This window comes from Rana temporaria, chromosome 12 (genome assembly GCF_905171775.1).
Source record: "Rana temporaria chromosome 12, aRanTem1.1, whole genome shotgun sequence".
Lineage (NCBI taxonomy): Eukaryota > Metazoa > Chordata > Amphibia > Anura > Ranidae > Rana > Rana temporaria.
The window spans coordinates 50,819,166-50,841,022 of NC_053500.1; the positions used below are offsets into that span (position 1 = coordinate 50,819,166).

Consider the following 21,857-nt stretch of genomic DNA (forward strand, 5'->3'; position numbering starts at 1 on the left):
GGTGTGACTAAAAAACAAACTAACAATAAAGTTAAATATTGCCTTTAGTGTAGCTAAATGTTAGATTGTTCTATTGTTAGGCAAAAATAGAATGTTCAGTTTGAATCTTTTACTTCGTAGATTTTTTATTTTTTTTTCTGTTTTGTACAGAGAGGGAAAGGGTAAAAAACCTCTGTCTGATTTCTATTCCTGTCTCCATTGGTGAGATTCACCCCAACTTCCTGTCTTGGTGAAAAGGTGTCACAAGGACATGACGGTAACAGAAGCACATGTACTTAGTAGAGTAAAGCCTGGTACACACCACTCGTTTTTTTTTCCTGTAAAATAAAAACTGACCGCTCCGATGGTCGGAGCCGTTGTAATAACGATCCAAGGTTAGTACAGCGATCTTCCCTGCTACTCTTTTGTGTTCTGACAGGAATGGACCCCCCCCACCTGCCTGAACACTCCGGTCAGCGGTCTCAACCATTGGCGGAGATTGCTGATTTGGAGCCGCTCGTCCGACAGAAATCGGCCAAATGGCCCGGCTTTTGTTGGATTGGCTGCCTTACACACGGGCCGAATTATCTGTCAGGTGACCTGTGATGTCACAAAGACAAAGTGAGGGAAATCACCCCAGTTGGGACACAAATGGCAAAAAAAATTATTCTGACTCTTACCCACAAAAATAAAAAAACTATTGGGTGGAATTTGACTTTATTTAATTAGGGTGAACAACTAATTTGTGCTCAAGGGTGTTCCTTCACTATAGCAGTGAGGGTCAGAAAGTGAGAAGCCCATAGGTTGCAGTCCAAGTGAGAAGGCCCATAGCACTAAGGGCTCATTCACACTTGCTTTGGCAGATGGTGAAGAGGTGTTGTATTGTCTGAGCCCCACTCTAGCACACCACAACTGCTTGCATTGCATGCGGTTTCAGGGCACTTACAGAGCAGCCCCATTCAGGTATTTGCCCTGCGAAATTGCATGTTCATTCTGTGTGAGAGCCAGCAAAACGTATTTGTCACTAGACTATTTGTTAGTTGAGGAAGGGTTGCCACTCTCAAACAGGAGTTCCATAGAATACACACCTTAGTGAGGCAGGCTCTGCATGGGATCAAGAGGCAAAAGAATAGACCAATCCATGGTGTGAAACGCGTAAGCTGTTTGTCCATCCTGCACAGTATGGACTGACTGTTTTTCTGGATTTTGACTACCAATAAAGGTGTTGTATTGGTGTGCGGCCGTCCAGGTCTATTCTTTTGCCACTATTTGTCAGATGTTCTCAGCTAATAGGAATAGTGTGAATTGGGAAAATACCTCATTATGGTCATTAGATGGAGCTAATAACCATAGCAAATAAGTGTGTATTATCTATGATCATTAGCGCTATCTAGTGGCCATAATGCTGTATTTCCTAATTCACACTATTCTTCTGAATGAGCAACATCTGACCTGATCTGAAAGAAAACAGATTTGTAACATTCAGTTTTGCTGGTTTTTGCACAGGGTGAATGTACATGCAGTTTTGCAGGACAAATGCCACCTAAAGCTGAATTCCATAAAATTAAAAAGTCTTCTCTTGCAGTGAGTCTGCACCCGCTTGTTTCAGGGGTCTCCAAACATTCTAAACAAAGGGCCAGTTTATTGTCCTTCAGACTCTTGGAGGGCCGGACTTTGACATTTTCCTGGCATCATTGTTAGTAAACATCTGGTATTAAGGGGAGGAATAGTGCCCCATTGCTGGTATCATAGGGAGGAATAGTGATCTATTAGTTGTGTCAGTGGGAGAAATGGTGCTCCGTTGTCTGTGTCAGATGGCAGAATAGTGTTTCATATCAGTGGGGAGGGATAGTGCCCCAAGGGCCGGATAGAGGCAAGCAAAGGGCCGCAGTTTAGAGACCACTGGTCTAGGGCATGTGAAAAGTACTATTGACTTGATGCTCCCCTTCACTCCAGCAGTGGGCTGTCCCTCGGCATCCTTGTGTCTAGTGCAGGGCTTTGGGCTTGTATTGGTCTTGATGACCTCAGAGGACTTTGGACCACTGGAGTGCAGGGGAGACAATGCTGCATGGAACTAGCAGCGTGAAGGAGCCTGCAGTAGCGGAGAATCGGTTAATTAAAACTGCTTTTCATAGTTCCCTGGGTGTGAATGAATATCTAACCCCTGCAGTGGGGGCTAAGCCTCGTTGCAAGGGAGGATGTTTTAGTTTTCGGAATTCAGCTTTTGTCTGCAGCAAGAGCTGTCAGTGTTGCCTGATACGACCATTCAGCTTCTTGCTTTAGGTTTCCTATTCTGCACTGAGAATAAAAGGAAGATACCTGTTTGGTTGTGATAAGTGACACAGAGCTCTTGTTTCAGAAATGTGTTTCTATCAAAGTCTTGGCCTACTTTGTTATGAAGCACAATTTACCCACTTGTGTAATGAATTCAGGTTTGTAGGAGACAGTTGACATAGATATTAGGAATACTCAGGTTGAACTGGATGGACTAGTGTCCGCCTTACCAGCTATGTAACTATCAATAAGCAGTTCACAATCCTGAGGTTTACATCATCCTTATCACATGACTGTAAATAAAACTTCACCCTCTCTATGTGATCATGGCTACATGAGTTAATGTCATAAGAGTAGCATGGCGTTATGAATGTGAGCTTCAGTGTGATATTGGTTCTTTACTCACCTTTTCACTCTGGTGTTATGCTACAGTTTAAAGAATGTTCTGAGATCTTCCAATTAGTCCTAACACTTTCTTTGCAGAGAGGTGAACATGTTGGGACATTAAGCTGCTTCCAGTTCACGCTTATGACAAAATGTTTTTTTTTTCTTTGGAATCATTATTGTGCCAATAGCATTAACCACTTGCCGACCGCGCTATAGCCGAATGACGGATACAGCGCAGCTGGCCAGTTCTGAAAGTGTGTCAAGACGTCCTCCCGTGATTGCGCCTCTTGCGGCATACTCTGTGGTTGCTGTGTCCTCCAGACACTGCTGATCACAGATTGATGTAAAGAGCCAATCAGTAACATGTTCAATCACAGCAGATCACGGAAGCCGGTTATCGGGATTCCTTTCCTCACGCTGAGAGGAGAGCCGATAACCGGCTTGTGTAAAAGGGACATGTACACTGATAATGTGTGTCCCAACAGTGCCCACCAATGTCACCTATCAGTGCAGCCTCAGCGCACATCAGTGAAGGAGAAAAATTACCTGTTTGTAAAATTTTATAACAAACTATAAAAAAAAAAATTAAATGCCACCAAAAGAAAGCTCTATTTGTGTGAAAAAAAATGATAGAAATTTAGTTTGGGTACAGCGTTGCAAAGCTGGCCCGGGCAGGAAGGGGGTAAACTTGCCAAGCAGGCCTATGTGATTAAAGATTAATATTATTAAACAGGACTTATATAGAGCTAACAGTTTGCACAGCACTTTACAATATAAAGAGGGACAGTACAATTACAAAACGGTTTAATACAGAAGGATAAGGAGGGCCCTGGTCATGTAAAGATCAACTCCAGGATGTAAGAAAAATATAATGTGAACATGTAGACCTTGCATGTTTCTATGCAAGGCCTTTATACATCCTCCACCCACCAGCTATAGTTGCAAAGTTGACAAATGACACCACAATCTTATGACACCAAAGTGCAACTTTGAATGACACCATTTAGTTTTGTTGGTGTCACAGTGCTCTACCTCTGATGGGTGGGCAAGGCTTTAGAACTGAATGAATGGTCTGTGCTAAAGCAGGGCCCGGCAGAAGCAGTGGGTAGAAGGGTTACGTGCCCTGGGTGCACTGGCACTATGTGGAGAGGGGGTGCTTAGAGCTGGTCTGCCCTCCACTCCCTAGTTGTTTGAATGACAGGAGTGACACTGCCATCACTTTTTGTCATTCAGGAAGGAGCACAGTGCATCTGCTGCAATTGCTACTAGTGGGTGGAATGTGCTCTATCCTCCCTGCAGTATCAGTGTAATGTGGCGCTCCCCCCTGCAGTATCAGTGTAACGTGACAGTCCCCCCTGCAGTAGCAGTGTAACGTGGCGCTCCTCCCTGCAGTAGCAGTGTAACGTGGTGCTCCTCCCTGCAGTAGCAGTGTAACGTGGCGCTCCTCCCTGCAGTAGCAGTGTAACGTGGCGCTCCTCCCTGCAGTAGCAGTGTAACGTGGCGCTCCTCCCTGCAGTAGCAGTGTAAGGTGGCGCTCCTCCCTGCAGTAGCAGTGTAAGGTGGCGCTCCTCCCTGCAGTAGCAGTGTAAGGTGGCGCTCCTCCCTGCAGTAGCAGTGTAAGGTGGCGCTCCTCCCTGCAGTAGCAGTGTAAGGTGGCGCTCCTCCCTGCAGTAGCAGTGTAAGGTGGCGCTCCTCCCTGCAGTAGCAGTGTAAGGTGGCGGTCCTCCCTGCAGTAGCAGTGTAACGTGGCGGTCCTCCCTGCAGTAGCAGTGTAACGTGGCGGTCCTCCCTGCAGTAGCAGTGTAACGTGGCGGTCCTCCCTGCAGTAGCAGTGTAACGTGGCGGTCCTCCCTGCAGTAGCAGTGTAACGTGGCGGTCCTCCCTGCAGTAGCAGTGTAACGTGGCGGTCCTCCCTGCAGTAGCAGTGTAACGTCGCAGCAGAAAAGGTAGGGCAGCATTTATGCAGAGAACACCAGACATTTCTTGTCACCAAGAGCGCCTGCCAGAGAGTGAAGACAGAGTGCCCTTCTTCCTACCTCCCCTTGTCATGTGACATATGGGGAATAAGACTAAGCTGCTCTCATTCCCAGGCAGGTAAAAAAAGTGGGCTTTAATATCCACACCGCACATATGTGTGCTCTGGGTGGCCGATGTTTCTTTGCTGAGAGCATGCTCCCAGGACAGAGACCAAGCTGTGAGACAGCTCTTAGTCCCTACTAATGATTGGTAGCTGACGGGACCAGTGCCTGATCATGTGACCACTGTGGTAGCCAATTGCAATGTTCAACTGATCTTTCCCACCCCCGGAATTCAGAACTTTTTACCTTGACATTTTGGAGCATGTTACACCAACTGCCACATTTTAAAAACAGAGCTCTGTGAATAAATGAAGTTCCTTCTGTGCCGCAGCAGACGGCTTGTAGTTCATTCACAAGCCCTGCCGCTTTCAAACTGTACATATGTGTGGGCTGAAAGCTGTAGGGCTTGTCTACAGAACACTGACATTGCACCCACAATCCACTGATCACGGGTGCAATGCTTTGCAGGCTCCTGGAGGGAAAAAAATAATAAATGCATTTTTTTTTTGCAAAAAGATTATTGATATACAGGCTTTATATATCACTAACAGTTAATGTAGCTCTTTACAACATGAGGGCAGACATTATAGTTACAATATAATTTAATAGATCATGTAGTGGAATGTGGCTCTAGTGTCCTCAATAGATCTGGCACCTCATCCCTAATAAATGTTAGAACATGAAAGGGGATAGGAAATGGGATTATAGCGGTGCCTAAGCAATGAAAACTAACAATAGTACTTAAAAGATTTTTATAGTTTTATTACACAAGTATTTCTGACATACAATACATTCATAAGTGCATAAAAACAATCAGAGCAGTAATAAACATTTAATACTGGCCAAGGTGTTACAGATCTTTAGAAGGTTACAGGTCAATAGTCCCTACATGTTTCGCCAAACATTGGCTTCTTCAGGGGAAATGGTAGTGACCAGTATTGTAAAATTGGCTCTAGAAAGGCAGAAATACAGCAAGTTAAATAATCATATTGGACAATCATAATAAATGTAATCATTTATTTTTATCAATGTATTAGGCTGGCAGCATGATAGGGCCCATAATATATCCCAACCTGAAATGGCCCCCCGACACCTGGAAACCCCACTACCTACCCAGGTGCCTCCGAAAAGCCAGGCCAGCCCCGGGACCGTCAGGAGCAGGGAGGCCCTGCTCTTTAGGCCCCTTTCACACTGAGGCGCTTCTAAACTGCCAGTAAAACACTGAGCGCTTTTGAAGAGCTTTTCAGGTGCTTTTGAAGCGATGTCCATTCATTTCAATGGAGAGGGGAGTTTTTTTTTTACCCCCCTGCCAACGCACTGCCCCAGTGTGAAAGCATTAATTGATATTAATGGAAATAGATTTTGTGAGGTTTTCAGGCGCTTTTTTTTCCGTGAAAGCGCCTCAGTGTGAAAGGGGTCTTAGAGTTTACGATTTAAGGCTGCATTCACACTACAGGGTTTTGAATGACGGTGCGGGTCTGCTGCGTTTGTCGCACTGAAATCACAGCAACCCACATCGCGGGACGCATGTCACCCAAAAATAGTTCAGGAGCTACCTTTTGGGCGACATGCGTCCTGCGATTGGAGCACGTTTTATTGTGCGACTATCGTGGTAGACCTGCACCACGATTTGAGGTGTCATTCAAATGAATGGCATCTCGAATGCGAGTCCCACGTTTTATCATTCACACCTCGGCGCCGGCAGATCTGTGGCAAATTTGCCCACGATTCAAAACGCAGTAATGTGAATGCAGACTAAGAGGGAGGGTCAAGTGATAAAAAAAGGTAACTGTGGGGGATGTGCTGAAAGTACAGGTGGGGACAGGATAGGGTTTTCATGGATAGTCTAAAAGTGGACAGAGTAGGAGACAGTCGGACAGATTGGGGTAGGGAGTTCCACAGGATGGCACAGGCTCGGGAGAAGTCCTGGAGGTGTGCATGGGAGGAGGTGACTAGAGAGCAGGAGGCATTGGGAGAAATGAAGAGATCGATTTGGTTGGTATTTTGAGACTTGGTTAGTGACGTAGCTGGGGGCAGAATTGTGGATGGCTTTGTAAGTTGTTAGTATTATATGAATTAAATGTGAGCGGAAGCCAGTAAAGGGATTGGTAGAGAGGGGTAGCAGACACGGAGCGGTAGGTAAGGTGGATGAGTCTGGCAGCAGCATTCATGATAGACGGAAAGGGGGATAGCCTATATAGAGGTAATCAATGAGGAGGGTGTTGCAGCAGTAGAGGCGAGAGATGACCAAGAAGTGAATTAGAAGCTTTGTGGTGTCTTTAGTGAGAAAAAAAATATTCCTGCCAAAGGCAGAAAAAAACACTGCGCTAACACAGAATAATAAAAGTAAACACACGTGAATGTGAATTAGCTGCCAGTACTAATTACTTAAATACCAAAGTAAAAATAGAACTAAAAAAACAAGATAGTACAGCGCTAAAGAGTTAATATTGACCACCAAAAAATCAAATGTCAAATGAAAACAAAAGTAGTGAAATAATCTGTGACAACAGAAAAATAAGAAGAAAAACTATTGAAAGAATAATCCAAAACACATATTCCAAAGGCCAAACAAATGGATAAGAAAGTTCATAAGTGATTGTTCATGAGTGATTTTCATATATACCTTGACTAAGAAATCCTCCACCGAATGGGACACCCGATAAGTGAGAATGTAATCTCCTTACCAAAAGAAAAGACCGGTGTTGCAGCGGTCTCATGGAGCTCAGGGATGTTTTATCAAGTCTTCCCAAAAAGACTGCTTCTGAGACTGGAAAGTGTAGAAAAATGGTTCCGGACCATGTATGTTCCACCAATCAGATATCAGTATAACCTCCCATGTAATGAAAAATGATGGGATACCACATAGTATAATACCGTTTTAAATCAGGGTTAATTTGAATAAAAAATTTGCACTTACAATGAGACGAGTAATTCAGCACAATAAGGTAAAAGTTGGATAGGATGGCGTCTCCTCAAGCCTTCCTCCGTCTGCTCAAACTCCGTCGTCACGTGTCTCCGTGTATAGCGTGATGACGTCACCCAGCTAACGTCATCACGTGTCTTGAGTCAGAAAGGTGCGTATTCTGGAGATGTTGTGTAGGCTTAGGCAGCAATCTTTGGATGTGGAGCCGAAAGGATATTTCACAGACCAGGATTACACCTTGGCTTGTGGGGATGGGTTGATAATTGTGCCATCGATCTTGACAGAGAAGTCAGGGGAAGGGGCACATGGGGTAGGAAATATTATGAGCTTTATTTTGGATAGACTAAGTTTGAGGAAGTGATGTGACATACAGACTGATATGCCTGTAAAAAAATTACTGATAGGGGTAGAGAGATAGTCTTAAAGGGTCACTAAAGGAAAAAAAATGTTTTGCTGAAATGACTGTTTACATGGTATAGAGACATAATAGTTAACTGATTCCTTTTTAAAAACGATTAAAAAGAGATAAAAATCAATCATATAATGTACCTGTAGTTTTTTAGTTTTGTTTTTGCATTTAGTTTAGTTTTAGCATGTTATGCTGTATCTGTGCTGGACAGAGCCATAGAGCAGTATTGGTTTGAAAACGAAACTAAAATCTCCCAGTACTGTGGTGATCAGGAAACAGACAACCAGGAGGTGTCCAAAACAGAGGAGAATTACAGCAACATCAGAGCAAAAACGAACAATGAGGACATGAAACCAGGACTGCAGTAAGGTAAAGGAAGCTATTTAGCTTAAAAAAAAATTCCTTTAGTGACCTTTTAAGTGTACAGAGGGTATTGGAAGCCACTGGAAGCTATCATTTATAAATGTTTTCCCAAAAGGTGAACCTTATCCTTTAAAGCAGGGAACCTTTTTTCTGCCATGGGCCATTTGGATTTTTGTAACATCATTCGGGGGCCGTACAAAATGATCAACTTAAAAATTAGCCTGTTATATTTGGTCAAACATTTTTTTTTGTATAATCTTTATTTATATACTCCATTTTTACAAATAAAGAACAAAGGAAACACAATGGACATGTAAAAAAAATAAGGCTGTCAATAAACAAGGACATGAACTGTCACCACATATTTGGTCAAACATTTAATTAACTAACCGCGGCTAATGTGATGGCTGGAACTGCTTCTCTTTGGCGAGGTGTGTGATGTTGGCCGATATTGATGATGTTGCTACTCGTAACTGGTTTTCCAGGTTTGCGTCGGTCAGTCTGGAGCGCAGTCGACTCTTTGCGATGGTAAGTTTTGAAAAGAACTGCTCGCAGCAGTAAGTTGTTCCAAACACAGATGCATATTTTAATGCATGTCTTCTCAAAGTTGGGAATTCATCATTACTTATGTAATGCATGTAGAACTCAAGCAGTGGGAGGTTGTTGTACCTAGCTTTCAGCACATAATCGCTTTGCAGCTGAATTATTTCGTGTTGTAGGTTATCAGGCACATCAGCTGATTCCACATTGAAAGGTGTAGCAAAGATGTTCAATTCCATTTGTTTACTTTTCACATCCTTGAATCTTTAATTAAATGCCTTAATTAGTTTTGCACATTCACCAGCATATTCTTGTGTCGTAGAAGGCTTTTGTCCTTCCAGAGAAGGGAAATGAAAATGATTTAACGTTTGAAAGCAGTGAGCTGAGAAGCTGGTTGGGGCCCTGCAGCTTGACGTTCAGTTCTGAGAGGTACTTGGTAATGTCCACCATGAATGCTAGATCACACAGCCACTTGCTATCGGCGAGTTCCATGACAGGTTTTCCCTTCATCTCCATGAACTGCTTGACTTCATTCTGCAGTTTGTAAAACCTCCTGAGCATGTTCCCGCGACTCAGCCACCGCACTTCACAGTGATAAACAAGATCACCATACTCAGAGTCAAGATCACTTAGTAACTCCTTAAACTGGCGGCTGTTAAGCCCTCTGGTTTTGATAAAATGTATGCATGACACTACAGTTGACATCACATTGTTGAATCGCAACGATTGTGCACAGAGACTTTCTTGGTGTATGATGCAGTGGCATATAATTAAATCATTTGGATCAAGATTGAGACGACTCAGTTCTTTCTTGACAAAGGCAACTAACCCTTTTTGTGAGCCAACCATGGCTGGAGCTCCATCTGTAGTATGCTTCATACATACTAGGGGGAGTACAACTGGGGGGATCTGTAGTGGAGAAGGATCTGGGGGTTTTAGTTGATCATAAGCTCAATAATGGCATGCAATGCCAAGCTGCGGTTTCCAAAGCGAGCAAAGTCCTTTCTTGTATTAAGAGAGGTATGGACTCCAGAGACAGAGATATAATTTTGCCCCTGTACAAATCATTAGTAAGACCTCATCTGGAATATGCAGTTCAGTTTTGGGCACCAGTTCTCAAAAAGGATATCGGAGAACTGGAGAATGTGCAGAGAAGGGCAACCAAACTGATAAGAGGAATGGAGGAGCTCAGCTATGAGGAAAGATTAGAAGAACTAAATGTATTCACTCTTGAGAAGAGGAGAATAAGGGGGATATGATCAACATGTACAAATATATAAGAGGTCCATACAGTGAACTTGGTGTTGAGTTATTCACTTTACGGTCAACACTGAGGACAAGGGGGCACTCTTTACGTCTAGAGGAAAAGAGATTTCACCTCCAAATACGGAAAGGTTTTTTCACAGTAAGAGCTGTGAAAATGTGGAACAGACTCCCTCCAGAGGTGGTTCTGGCCAGCTCAGTAGATTGCTTTAAGAAAGGCCTGGATTCTTTCCTAATTGTACAGAATATGACTGAGTACTAAGATTTGTAGGTATAGTTGATCCAGGGTAAATCCGATTGCCTCTCGGGGGATCAGGAAGGAATTTTTTCCCCTGCTGTAGCAAATTGGATCATGCTCTGCTGGGGTTTTTTTCCTTCCTCTGGATCAACTGTGGGTATGGAGTTGGGTGTATAGGATTGTACTGTGTTTTTTTTTTATTTTGTTTTTTTATTTTTTGTGGTTGAACTGGATGGACTTGTGTCTTTTTTTCAACCTGATTAACTATGTAGTAAGGCCACTTAACTTTTCAAAAGTTAGCTCAAGTTTTTTCATTGATAAAACAAGTCCTCACCTCTTGTAGTGTCATGCATAGCTTCCAGTGAAAGCAGTTCCTCTCGTATGTCGAAAACTCTGCAGTTATCCCACAAACAAAAACAGCCAGTTGAGCAGTATTTGTTATGTCCGTTGTCTCGTCACAAGCCAGAGAGAAAAATTGGAAATCTCCTGCAGAATCCTTCAATGTTTTTTCAAAATCTTGTGCTAAGTCAGTAATCCGTTCTGAGATGGTTCTCCGAGACAAACTAACACCTCCACATGAGGCCTGAGCTTCTTTGCGATTAGCTAACTCACTACATAACTCGTCTGAATAACGTTGTCTCTGTCATAACGAGGTCTAGTGAAAGTGGCTTGTTGTGATTCCAAACTCCGCTGAAGAGCATTGATTTTATCCAGGCGCAATTGGCCTCCCAATTCGCTGAGTTTAGCATGTTTTGAGCTGTAATGACGCTCCAGATTCACTTTTTTCATTACTGCTAATGCATCGCCACAAACTAGGCACACAGGTTTGCCTTTGACGTCAACAAAAAAATAATCATTTGTCCATTTCTCTTGGAAAACTTGACACTCTGCATCAATTTTTCTTTTCTTTGTAGTCGCCATTTATATGATCGCACACCACTTTTTATAGTTTTAATAACGAACTATCCAGTGTCACTTTCGCCTCCCTGGCACTGACTATCCTCTGAGTTGGTCCTGGAAAAAAATGCATGCCAGACGTATAAGTTTTTGTGTCATGATAGATACAAAAACACAATCCCTACAATGCGATTCCCCCAATCCCCAAAACACAATCTGCTGTGACTCACACTGTCAGAAGTAGGGGTGCAACGGATCAAAAAACTCACGGTTCGGATCGTTCCTCGGATCAGGAGTCACGGATCGGATTATTTTTCGGATCAGCAAAAAAAAAAATCCCAGACAGTAACCCCCACAGTAGTGCAGACCTCAGACGGTAACCCCCACAGTAGTGCAGACCTCAGACGGTAACCCCCACAGTAGTGCAGACCTCAGACGGTAACCCCCACAGTAGTGCAGACCTCAGACGGTAACCCCCCCAGTAGTGCAGACCTCAGACGGTAACCCCCACAGTAGTGCAGACAGTAACCCCACAGTAGTGCAGACCTCAGACAGTAACCCCCCCAATAGTGCAGACCTCAGACAGTAACCCCCACAGTAGTGCAGACCTCAGACAGTAACCCCCACAGTAGTGCAGACAGCGGCGTGTGTTTCCCTCTAGCGCGGGCTCCTCCTCTGTGGGTGTGAACAGAGAGGAGGGCCGCTGCCGGGTGTACCAAGATGGCCACCGCTCCGGAGCTAGGCCGAGGCTCCGGAGCGGATCGCGGGGTGTGTCGATCCAAACGGGGTGACCCGTTCGGATCACGGATCGGTGAGGATCCGTTGCACCCCTAGTCAGAAGGAGCCGGAACTACAAGGTAAACATCGGCTCCTTCTGACAGCTCCACAGACTCAGCGGAGCTGTCAGAAGGCACCCCTGCTTTAAAGGGTCACTAAGGGAAAACATTTTTTTTGCTGAAATGACTGTTTACAGGGTATAAAGACATACTAGTTAACTGATTCCTTTTAAAAATAGATAAAAACCAATCATATAATGTGCCTGCAGTTTAGTTTCGTTTTTGCATGCTGCTTCCTGGTTCTCTGATGTACAGAGCCAGAGAGCCAATAGATGGCAGTGAAGGTTTTGCAAAACAAAACTGGATTGGTGCTGAGGGGTTTTAATCACACCTCATTGATTAGTCACCACAGTGAGAAATCTCCCAGTACTGTGGTGATCAGGAAACAGACAACCAGGAAGTGTCCAGAACAGAGAGGAATTACAGCAACATCAAAGCAAAAACGAACAGTGAGGACATGAAACCAGGACTGCAGTAAGGTAAAGGAAGCTATTTAGCTAAAAAAAAAATCATTTAGTGACCCTTTAAAGAGATGCCTGGGTGGGTGGGAAATGGTTAAGCTGCAAAGGCCGCAGACAGGGATGTAAACATGCCAAGGCAAGAATGAATCCTCCTGTGGTGTTTTGCAGTACCACTGCAACATTCAGCTCAATGGTGCTGTGCCGCAACTGCATGCATTGCACACGATTGCAAGTGGTGATGCAGGTTTTTAAGGGGTTAAAAACGGATAGTAGGCAGGTTACATAATGCCTATTCTCCACCTGTCAAACACCCTCTGAAACGCAATCCACCATGGATCACTCTTCAGAGGGATAACACTAGTGATAACTAGCCCTCACTTCTGTGAGTCCTGCCCAGCCTGTCAAAAAAATGCCGTAATTTTTTTAAGTTTGCTGATACCAAGGCAATGCCTGATCTTAGTTAAGTCAGCCAGGGGACACCAATATAGTACCAGTATAGTAGTTCTTGGCACCTGATATCCATAAATAGTCCCTTTTAAGAAACCACTCATCCAAAGTTATCACATGTTGTGAATGTGCATGGCAACAGGGCTTCAGCCTGATGTAACCCCTTGTATGTCTTAGGTTATGAAGGAGCTCTGCAAATTGTTTAAAAGTAAGCACCTATGGACTTCTGTGTATCATACCAAAACTGATAGGTTAGTTGGACGGTTCAACAAAACTCTAAAGGGGATGAAGTTTCTTGAAAAAGATGGTCATGATTTGGATTGTTTACTGCCTTGTTTGTTATTTGGCATACTGGAGTTTCCAGGGGCATCCATGGGGGTTCTCACCCTTTGAGTTGGTGTGTGGGCAACCCCTCCCCGGACTACTAGATGCAGGTAAAAAAAGATAAGAAAAAACAAGAGACTACCTATTGGAGCATAGTGGAACACATTGAGGTGTTCCGAAACCATCTGTCACTGCCGCCAGGATAAGCGTGGGCAAGCCTTGATGGGACCCAGTACCCAGGAGCACTTTGTATGCAACCTCGATAATGGTAGTATTGAAGGAACATTCCGCTATAGTCGTCCAGGCCTTACTCCAGTCCTCCCCCTTAATACTAGAACCCGCTCCCATTGTGTCACATAGGAAAGGGTCGACAAGACGACCTAACATTAAGGGAGGCATAAAGTGATCTACTAAGACTGGGGAACTCCCGGGGAGTTTTTAACAAGCATGCTCAAAAGACTTCTTGTGAAAAGGAAAGGAGGAAGTACAATGGACAGATAAGATTCAGTTACTCAATTGCAGGTAATGGAAATTTTCTTGCGTCTCCCGCGATGGAAGTGCATAGTTAAAAAGCACATGCACATCAGTAAAGCGTTTGGAAGTCCACCAAGGGAAGGAACGAGGATCAGTAGAAGAGGCAAGAAAGGGGACATCAAATTTCCAGAATATTGAACAGTCCCACAATTCTATAGATTACTCAGAGTTTAAACTTACTTCCTCCTACTGCACCTTGTTTTTGGCCAACTATACCCCTTGCTGTGTTCCTTGACTTCTCTCCTTTGTTCCTGGCATTTCCCCTCTCTCCTGGATAGGCCCAATCCACACACTATCCAAAGTCCTCTATTTATTTTCAGACTTTGTCTATACATGTCCCATCTTTTTATCTCTATCTTTTACAAAACAGAGTCCAGTTCAACTAGGTTCATAAACTACCTCAGAGTGCCCAGATCCACCCTCTATACCCATAGATTGCAAGGTGGCCTGGGAGCCCCTAACCTGGCTAGATATTATTTGGCAGACCAGATTTCTCAACTATCTACGTTATATGCCGACATCCAATTGTGGGTGCTCTTGGAACTACCTAACTTCGCCCCAATTTCCTTACCGTCATTACTCTGGCTACCCCATAGATTACGCCTCTCAATGCTAAGCCCTCTTAAGCTTCATAGCTTGAAGCTGTGGGACTCCAATAGTGTTCTCCATTGACACTCACAAACAAATTCACTCTCAGTGCCATGTTCTGCGCATAGTATAAAAGTAAACCGCCTTCTCACCACAGGGTCTCCACACTGCCCAGTGGTGGCATCAAATGTGCTGACTTGACTCCTTTCCTATAGGAACCAATAGTGCTCTCCATACATTTTAAAATCTAAAATGGGACACTCACAAACAATTATTTGTGAGTGTCCCATTTTAGATTTTATTAAATGGTTTTATAACATGGACAGCACTATTGGTTTTAAAACATGGAAAGCACTATTGGTTTTATTCTTTTTGCATGAGCGCATGTCACATGGAAAGGAGGAGAAGCTTCAGTCCATGTGATTGTTACTGGGAGCCAGTTGAAGTATAGCCCTAGAGGGGCAAAAGTATGTTTGACATTGACTATTGATTAAAAGGGTTATAAATGTTTGTTTTTTACTTTCTAAATAGGTTCCTTTAAGCTAGTGCATTGTTGGTTCACTTACCTTTTCCTTCGATTTCCCTTCTAAGGGCCAGTTCACACCAGACGCAGTTCCGTGTGCTTTTTTTCTGCACAAAATGCATGCACAGTGTTTCCCATGTATTCCAATGGCTCTAGTTCACACCATGCAGTCAGTTTCCAGTCAGTTTCTGCACCGGAAACTGACTGCATGGTGTGAACTAGAGCCATTGGAATACATGGAAAACACTGTGTATACATTTTTAGTGCAGAAAAAATGCACACAAAACTGTACGGAACTGCGTCTGGTGTGAACTGGCCCTGAGGCCGGATTCACACCTATGCGAATTGAGTGCGGCTTAAACCGCATCCAATACGCAGAACATTTCTAAATACATTGTTTTCAATGAGGCTGGTTCACATATGTGCGATGCATTCGCACTGCGCATTGCAGAAAAAACGTGTGCGTATTTTAGGCATTGCGGTGCGGCTCAGGTGCGAATTCAGGCCCATTATCTTCTATGGGTACGCAGCTGATTCGCAGATGTGTTAATTTCTCTTCAGTATTTCTCTCATTCAGCTCAATACACTTCCCCCCTCCCCCTCCCCTCTCCCAGGTCTCCAAATTCGCAGCTAAAACGCAATGGATCTGCTGAACATTTCTCTTATCTCTCTGCAGAGATAAGAGAGCTGAAATTCGCACCACACAAGTGTGAATCCGGCCTAAATGTTTTTTTTCTTTGAATTTCTCACTTCCTGTTTCTCCTCAGTAAGATTGCCCCATCATTCGAGCAGTTCTGGCTTGGGGTTAGTCAGTGTGCTCGCCCCCTCCCTTGGGACTGGACAAGCTTACTGAGGAGAAACAGGAAGTGAGAATATAAAAAACAAACCTTTACAACTCCTTTAAGGTTCAGCCCAAGAGGTGAGCACATATGGTTCACTGGGTGTTATGCATATGACACGTCAATGATCTGTTGAAGAGAAGGCTGGGACAGTGTTGCCAATCACCCGAATTGAAATTTACTGCAGATTGAATACACTAAGGTAAGGGGGGGGGGGCACTATTGTGAAGGTGAAACTTTTATATCAGTGCCCCCTTCATTCACTCCCCCCTTTACATCAATGACCCCTCTCCCCTCAGACTGGCCTGGTGGCGCTGTCACTGACCTCCTTTCAGGTGCAATGTGCAGGGCTCAGTCAGTTGGCTCCAGCTTGGTGGCTCTGGTTTTATCTTATAGTCTCTTCTCTACAGTCCACACACGTCTGATTCTTCCTGTGACCCCAGCAGCGCCCCCACTCTTGACCCCTCTCCAGACTCGCCCTCAGAGACTGCAGACATGATAAAAGATGAGATGGTCACAGGTTGTGGACATGATACAAGAGATGGTTAGAGGCTGCAGACATGATAAAGTAGGTGGTTAGGAAGTGGTCATAGGCTACAGATATTGAACAGGAGGTGGTCAGAGGCTACGGATATGGAAAAAGAGATGGTCAGAAGCTGCGGACATGGAACAGGAGGTGGTCAGAGGCTGTGGACATGGAACAGGTGTTGGTCATAGGTTGCAGACATGGAACAGGAGGTGGTCCGAGGCTGCAGACATGGAACAGGAGATGGTCAGAGGCTCCAGACATGGAATAAGCAGTGGTCACAAGCTGCGTGGACATGGAACAGGAGGTGGTCAGAGGCTGCAGACATGGAACGAGAGATGGTCAGAGGCTGCGGACATGGAACAGGAAGGAGGTGGTCAGAGGCTGCGGACATGGAACAGGAAGGAGGTGGTCAGAGGCTGCAGACATGGTGCATGAGGTGGTCAGAGGCCGTGTGGACATGGAACAGGAAGGAGGTGGTCAGGGGCTGCGGACATGGTACAGGAGTTGGTCAGAGGCTGTGCAGACATGGAACAGGAAGGAGGTGGTCAGAGGCTGTGGGGACATGGTACAGGAGGTTGGCAGAGGCTGTGCGAACATGGAACAGGAAGGAGGTGGTCAGAGGCTGTGTGTACATGCAACAGGAAGGATGTGGTACCATTCCATCACTGTGCATGTACCCGCCTGGCTGGGTATGGGCTTTTCAGAACTCCACAAGCTTCGGAAACATTGTATGCGCAGTTGCATGTTGGCCCACAGCCATATTTTTTACGAGCTGCGCTGCCTGTAATGGGCATTTAAGAGCAGTCCTAAAATATGCTGAAATTCACGGGCTGCCCGTAAATTAATGGACGGTTGGCAACACTGGGTTGGGATATCTGGAATTCACTGGTGGTTGGCCACACATACATATTTAAGTAATTTTTTGTTTCATCATTTGGGACTCATTTATTTGAGACACTGTTTTAGTTGCACGGCATCATTATTTGTACCATATCTTAAAGGGGTGGAGTGAAAATGCCTAATTTGTGAGCACGTTAATTTACTTAATTTATGTATATTAGGTTTATATGTCACATATAGTATTTTGTATTATTAGTGACTGTGCTGATTGTCTTTCACTTTCCACATTTTATAAAAGTATGCTCAGGCATGAGATGGTCTTCACTTGAAGCAGACCTAAGATAACACTGAAGCAGGGAGGCTGCCCTTTTACCCTACTCCATTTATATGAACAACTTCCCTACCGGGTCAATTCTGACACTTTTCATATACATGTAAAAATCTGCATTCTTTTGCTAGTGAATTACTTAGAACTAAACATTATATATATTTTTAGCAGAGGCCCTATAAAATAAAATGGTCAGTGTTGCAATTTTTTACGTCACATATTATTTGCGCAATGTGTTTTTTTTTTTGTGGGGGGGGGGCAGAATAAACTTTAATACATTTTATTCAACACAAACACGGTATAATACCCAATTTTTGGTCAAATATAAAAGATGACGTTACGCATAGTAAATAGATACCCAACATGTCACACTTTAAAATTTCATAGGCCTGTGGAATGGCACCACACTATGGCACTTGGGCGACGCTTTAAATGCCTTTTACAGGTTACCAGTTTGGAGTTACACCGTGACCAGAGGTCTGGCACTAGAATTATTTCTCTCGCTCTGACATTCACAACGATACCTCACCAGTGTGGTGCGATCACTGTATACGTATGCCTGTGGGATATACAGTACGTATGCGTTTGAATTTGCATATATGCACTGGGGGACAGGAGCAGGTTTTTTATTATTATTTATTTTATCTAAAACTTTATTTTTTTATTTTTTTTTTACACTGTCCCTTTATTTTTGCGTTCGTGCTATCACAAAGGATGAACAACATCCCTTGTGACAGCATGGGCTTTGAAAGGTCCTCTTTATGGAGAGAGACTCTATTAGACCCCAAATCTCTCCTCTGGCCTCCAATGAAGCCGATCAGACATATATTTCCTGGCCATCAGGTAAACAAAGCCGAAACCGGAAGTGGCAAAATCCTTGTCGCTTCCAGTTTTAGAGGATCACAGAGATACAAGCCGAATTAGGTTCCTGTAAGATAGGTAATGGTTGTAATGTTAGTGAAAAAATCTAAAATAATATTTTTATGTCTATTGGTTTAAAGTAGACAAATATGTGGTTTCTACTAATTAATGTACCAATTAGGCTGGAATGGAAGAAGGCCTCTGACCACTTTAGTGGCAGCTCTCTTGTTCACTAATCATCTATCTCTGCATGCTCTGCATGAATTGATTTAATTTAATAAGATTAATTATCTATCAATGTCCTTTCTTTCTCCCTCAGTATTATGATAGCACATTTCCTGCTCTCATGGAACAGAAAGAATTTGAAAGGAGGATATTTCATAAGACACAAAGAACTGAAAGTAAGAGACAGCCGCTATTTGTATGTCCTGACAGCTAGAACATAGACATTCTCTTGACATACAGAAAATTGTATATGAATATTAAACAGAATTTACCTATGCAAAATGACCTTGTATAAAGTCTTTTCACAACACGTTTAAAGTTGAGCAGCATTTTTTCACACATGCCTAAAACGTTTGCACAGTAATAAATATATATATTGGATTGCGAGTTACGCGGTTAAGGAGCGTTTCACAATACGAGCACTGTATTTTTCAAAATCTTAACTTTGCGAGTGTTGTCTCGCAAAAGGAGCAGAATTCATGCCAAAGCGGTGTGCAGTACCGCGTTTGGCCTGAGGTGGGGGGCACCGGAGCTCGGCTGACCTCGGCAAATCTCAGGAACAAAGTCTTTCCGAGGTTTGCCGAGGTCAGCGAAGGTGTCCTCGGGCCTTTTCGGCAGGTTCTGAGGCTCTCCGGCGCCCTCCCCCCCCGACTCTGGCTGCATGCGGTATTGCATGCCATTGAAGTTGAATGCGGAACAAATTATGTTTGTTTCCATTGACTTCAATGGGGAAACTCGCTTTGATATGCGAGAACTTTGGATTACGAGCATTCTCCTGGAACGGATTATGCTCGTAATCCGAGGTTCCACTGTACACACACACACTGTATAGTATATACACAGAGGTAATTTCAAGAAGGCAGAAAAACACAGTAAGAAATTATTTCATGAAAAAATAGATTACAGTTCCACTAAATAGTGGATTATTTTTGAAGAACAAGGATATCATGTATTGTCATGTTAAAACTGCAGTGTTCATCTACAGTGCCATGTGTTTGAATCGGAGTTTTGCGCCCCCCCCCCCCCCCCAAAACTCAGCAACTACAAATACTGTACCTGCTGACTTTTACTGTTAGGGCACTTACCTGTCCAGGCATCCAGCCAATTCTTGAATTGGCACTCGGGTGCTGGTGCCATGGCTCCCATATTTTGAGAAACTTGGCATGAAAGTCATTGCAGATGTTCCACATCTGTTCGTAATGCCGTGCATTTTCAATGGGGCGTAGGAAACGCACAGGAAATCGCTGCATTTCCCACACCACATATACGTGATCCGAGTCTATAGGAGGATATGCTGTGTTCATTTTTATGTCTGAGGTATACAGGTGAAACTCGAAAAATTAGAATATAGTTCATTTATATCTCTAATGCAACTTAAAAGGTGAAACTAATATATGAGATAGACTCATTACATGCAAAGCAAGATAGTTCAAGCCATGATTTGTCATACTTGTGATGATTATGGCTTACAGCTCATGAAAACTCCAAATCCATAATCTCAGAAAATGTGAATATTACATGCAATCAATAAAACAAGGATTGTGCATAGAACAATATCGGACCTCTGAAAAGTAGAAGCATGCATATGTACACAGTACTTGGTTTGGGCCCCTTTTGCAGCAATTACTGCCTCAATGCGGCGTGGCATAAAAGCTATCATCCTGTGGCACTGCTGAGGTATTATGGAAGACTAGGATGCTTCAATATTGGCATTCGGCTCTTCTGTATTGTTTGGTCTCGTGTCTCATCTTTCTCTTGGCAATGCCCCATAGATTCTCTATGGGGTTCAGGTCAGGCGAGTTTGCTGGCCAATCAAGCACAGTAATCCCGCAGTCATTGAACCAGGTTTTGGTGCTTTTGGCAGTGTGGGCAGGTGCCAAGTCCTGCTGGAAAATGAAGTCCGCATCCCCATAGAGCTCGTCTGCAGAAGGAAGCATGAAGTGCTCCAAAATCTCCTGGTAGATGGCTGTGGTGATCCCGGACTTAATGAAGCACAGTGGACCAACACCAGCAGATGACATGGCTCCCCAAATCAACACAGACTGTGGAAACTTCACACTGGACTTCAAGCATCTTGCAGTGTGTGCCTCTCCATTCTTCCTCCATACTCTGGGTCCTTGGTTTTCAAACTAGATACAAAATTTGCTCTCATCAGAAAAGAGGACTTTGGACCACTGAGCAACAGACCAGGTGTGTTTTTCGTTAGCCCAGGTAAGACGCTTCTTACATTGTTTGTTGTTCAGGAGTGGCTTGACAAGAGGAATACGACATTTGAAGCCCATGTCCAGGATCCGTCTGTGTGTGGTGGCTCTTGATGCACTGACTCCAGCCTCAGTCCACTCCTTGTGAAAGTCCCAGACACTTTTGAATGGCCTTTTCCTGACAATCCTCTCCAGGCTGCGGTCATACCTGCTGCTTGTGCACCTTTTTCTTCCACACTTTTCCCTTCCACATAACTTTCTATTAATGTGCTTTGATACAGCACTTTGGGAACATCCAACTTCTTTTGCAATTACCTTTTGAGGCTTTCCCTCGTTATGGAGGGTGTCAATGATGGTTTTCTGCACAACTGTTAGGTCAGCAGTCTTTCCCATGATTGTGATTCCTACTGAACCAGACTGAGAGACCATTTAAAGGCTCAGGAACCCTTTGCAGGTGTTATGGCTTAATTAGCTGATTAGAGTGGGACACTTTGAGCCTAGAATATTGCACCTTTTCACCATATTCTGATTTTCTGAGATTGTGGATTTGGGGTTTTCATGAGCTGTAAGCCATAATCATCACAATTATGACAAGTCAAGTCTTGAACTATCTTGCTTTGCATGTAATAAGTCTATCTCATATATTAGTTTCACATTTTAAGTTGCATTAGTGAAATAAATGAACTTTTGCACGATATTCTAATTTTTCAAGTTTCACCTGTACAACCACTTTAATGCTGTAAATAGGTTCTCAGAATTGAAAAAAGTTATCTTTTATTTATATAATTTTTTAGCCAATAAAAAAAGTTTTTAAAACAGAGTACCAAATAAAAGCCCTGTAGGTCGTTAATTAAATAGTAAAAATTACTTGCGTATAAAGATTGCTTTTAGCAATCGGGCCATTTTGACATGCGATTTGACATGTCAAATCACATGTCAAATCGACGGCTACGGCACTGTCCGAATC

General features: G+C 43.6%; 1 protein-coding gene across 1 annotated transcript in view; it reads left to right on the forward strand.

Annotated features, from left to right (window-relative positions):
• Window positions 1-21,857, forward strand: part of COPZ2 (COPI coat complex subunit zeta 2) — a 109,701-nt gene that overhangs the window by 19,026 nt on the left and 68,818 nt on the right. Inside the window, exon 3 of the mRNA XM_040331586.1 lies at window positions 18,784-18,865. Coding sequence (XP_040187520.1) covers window positions 18,784-18,865 — 82 coding nt within the window. The remainder of the gene's footprint in view (window positions 1-18,783; window positions 18,866-21,857) is intronic.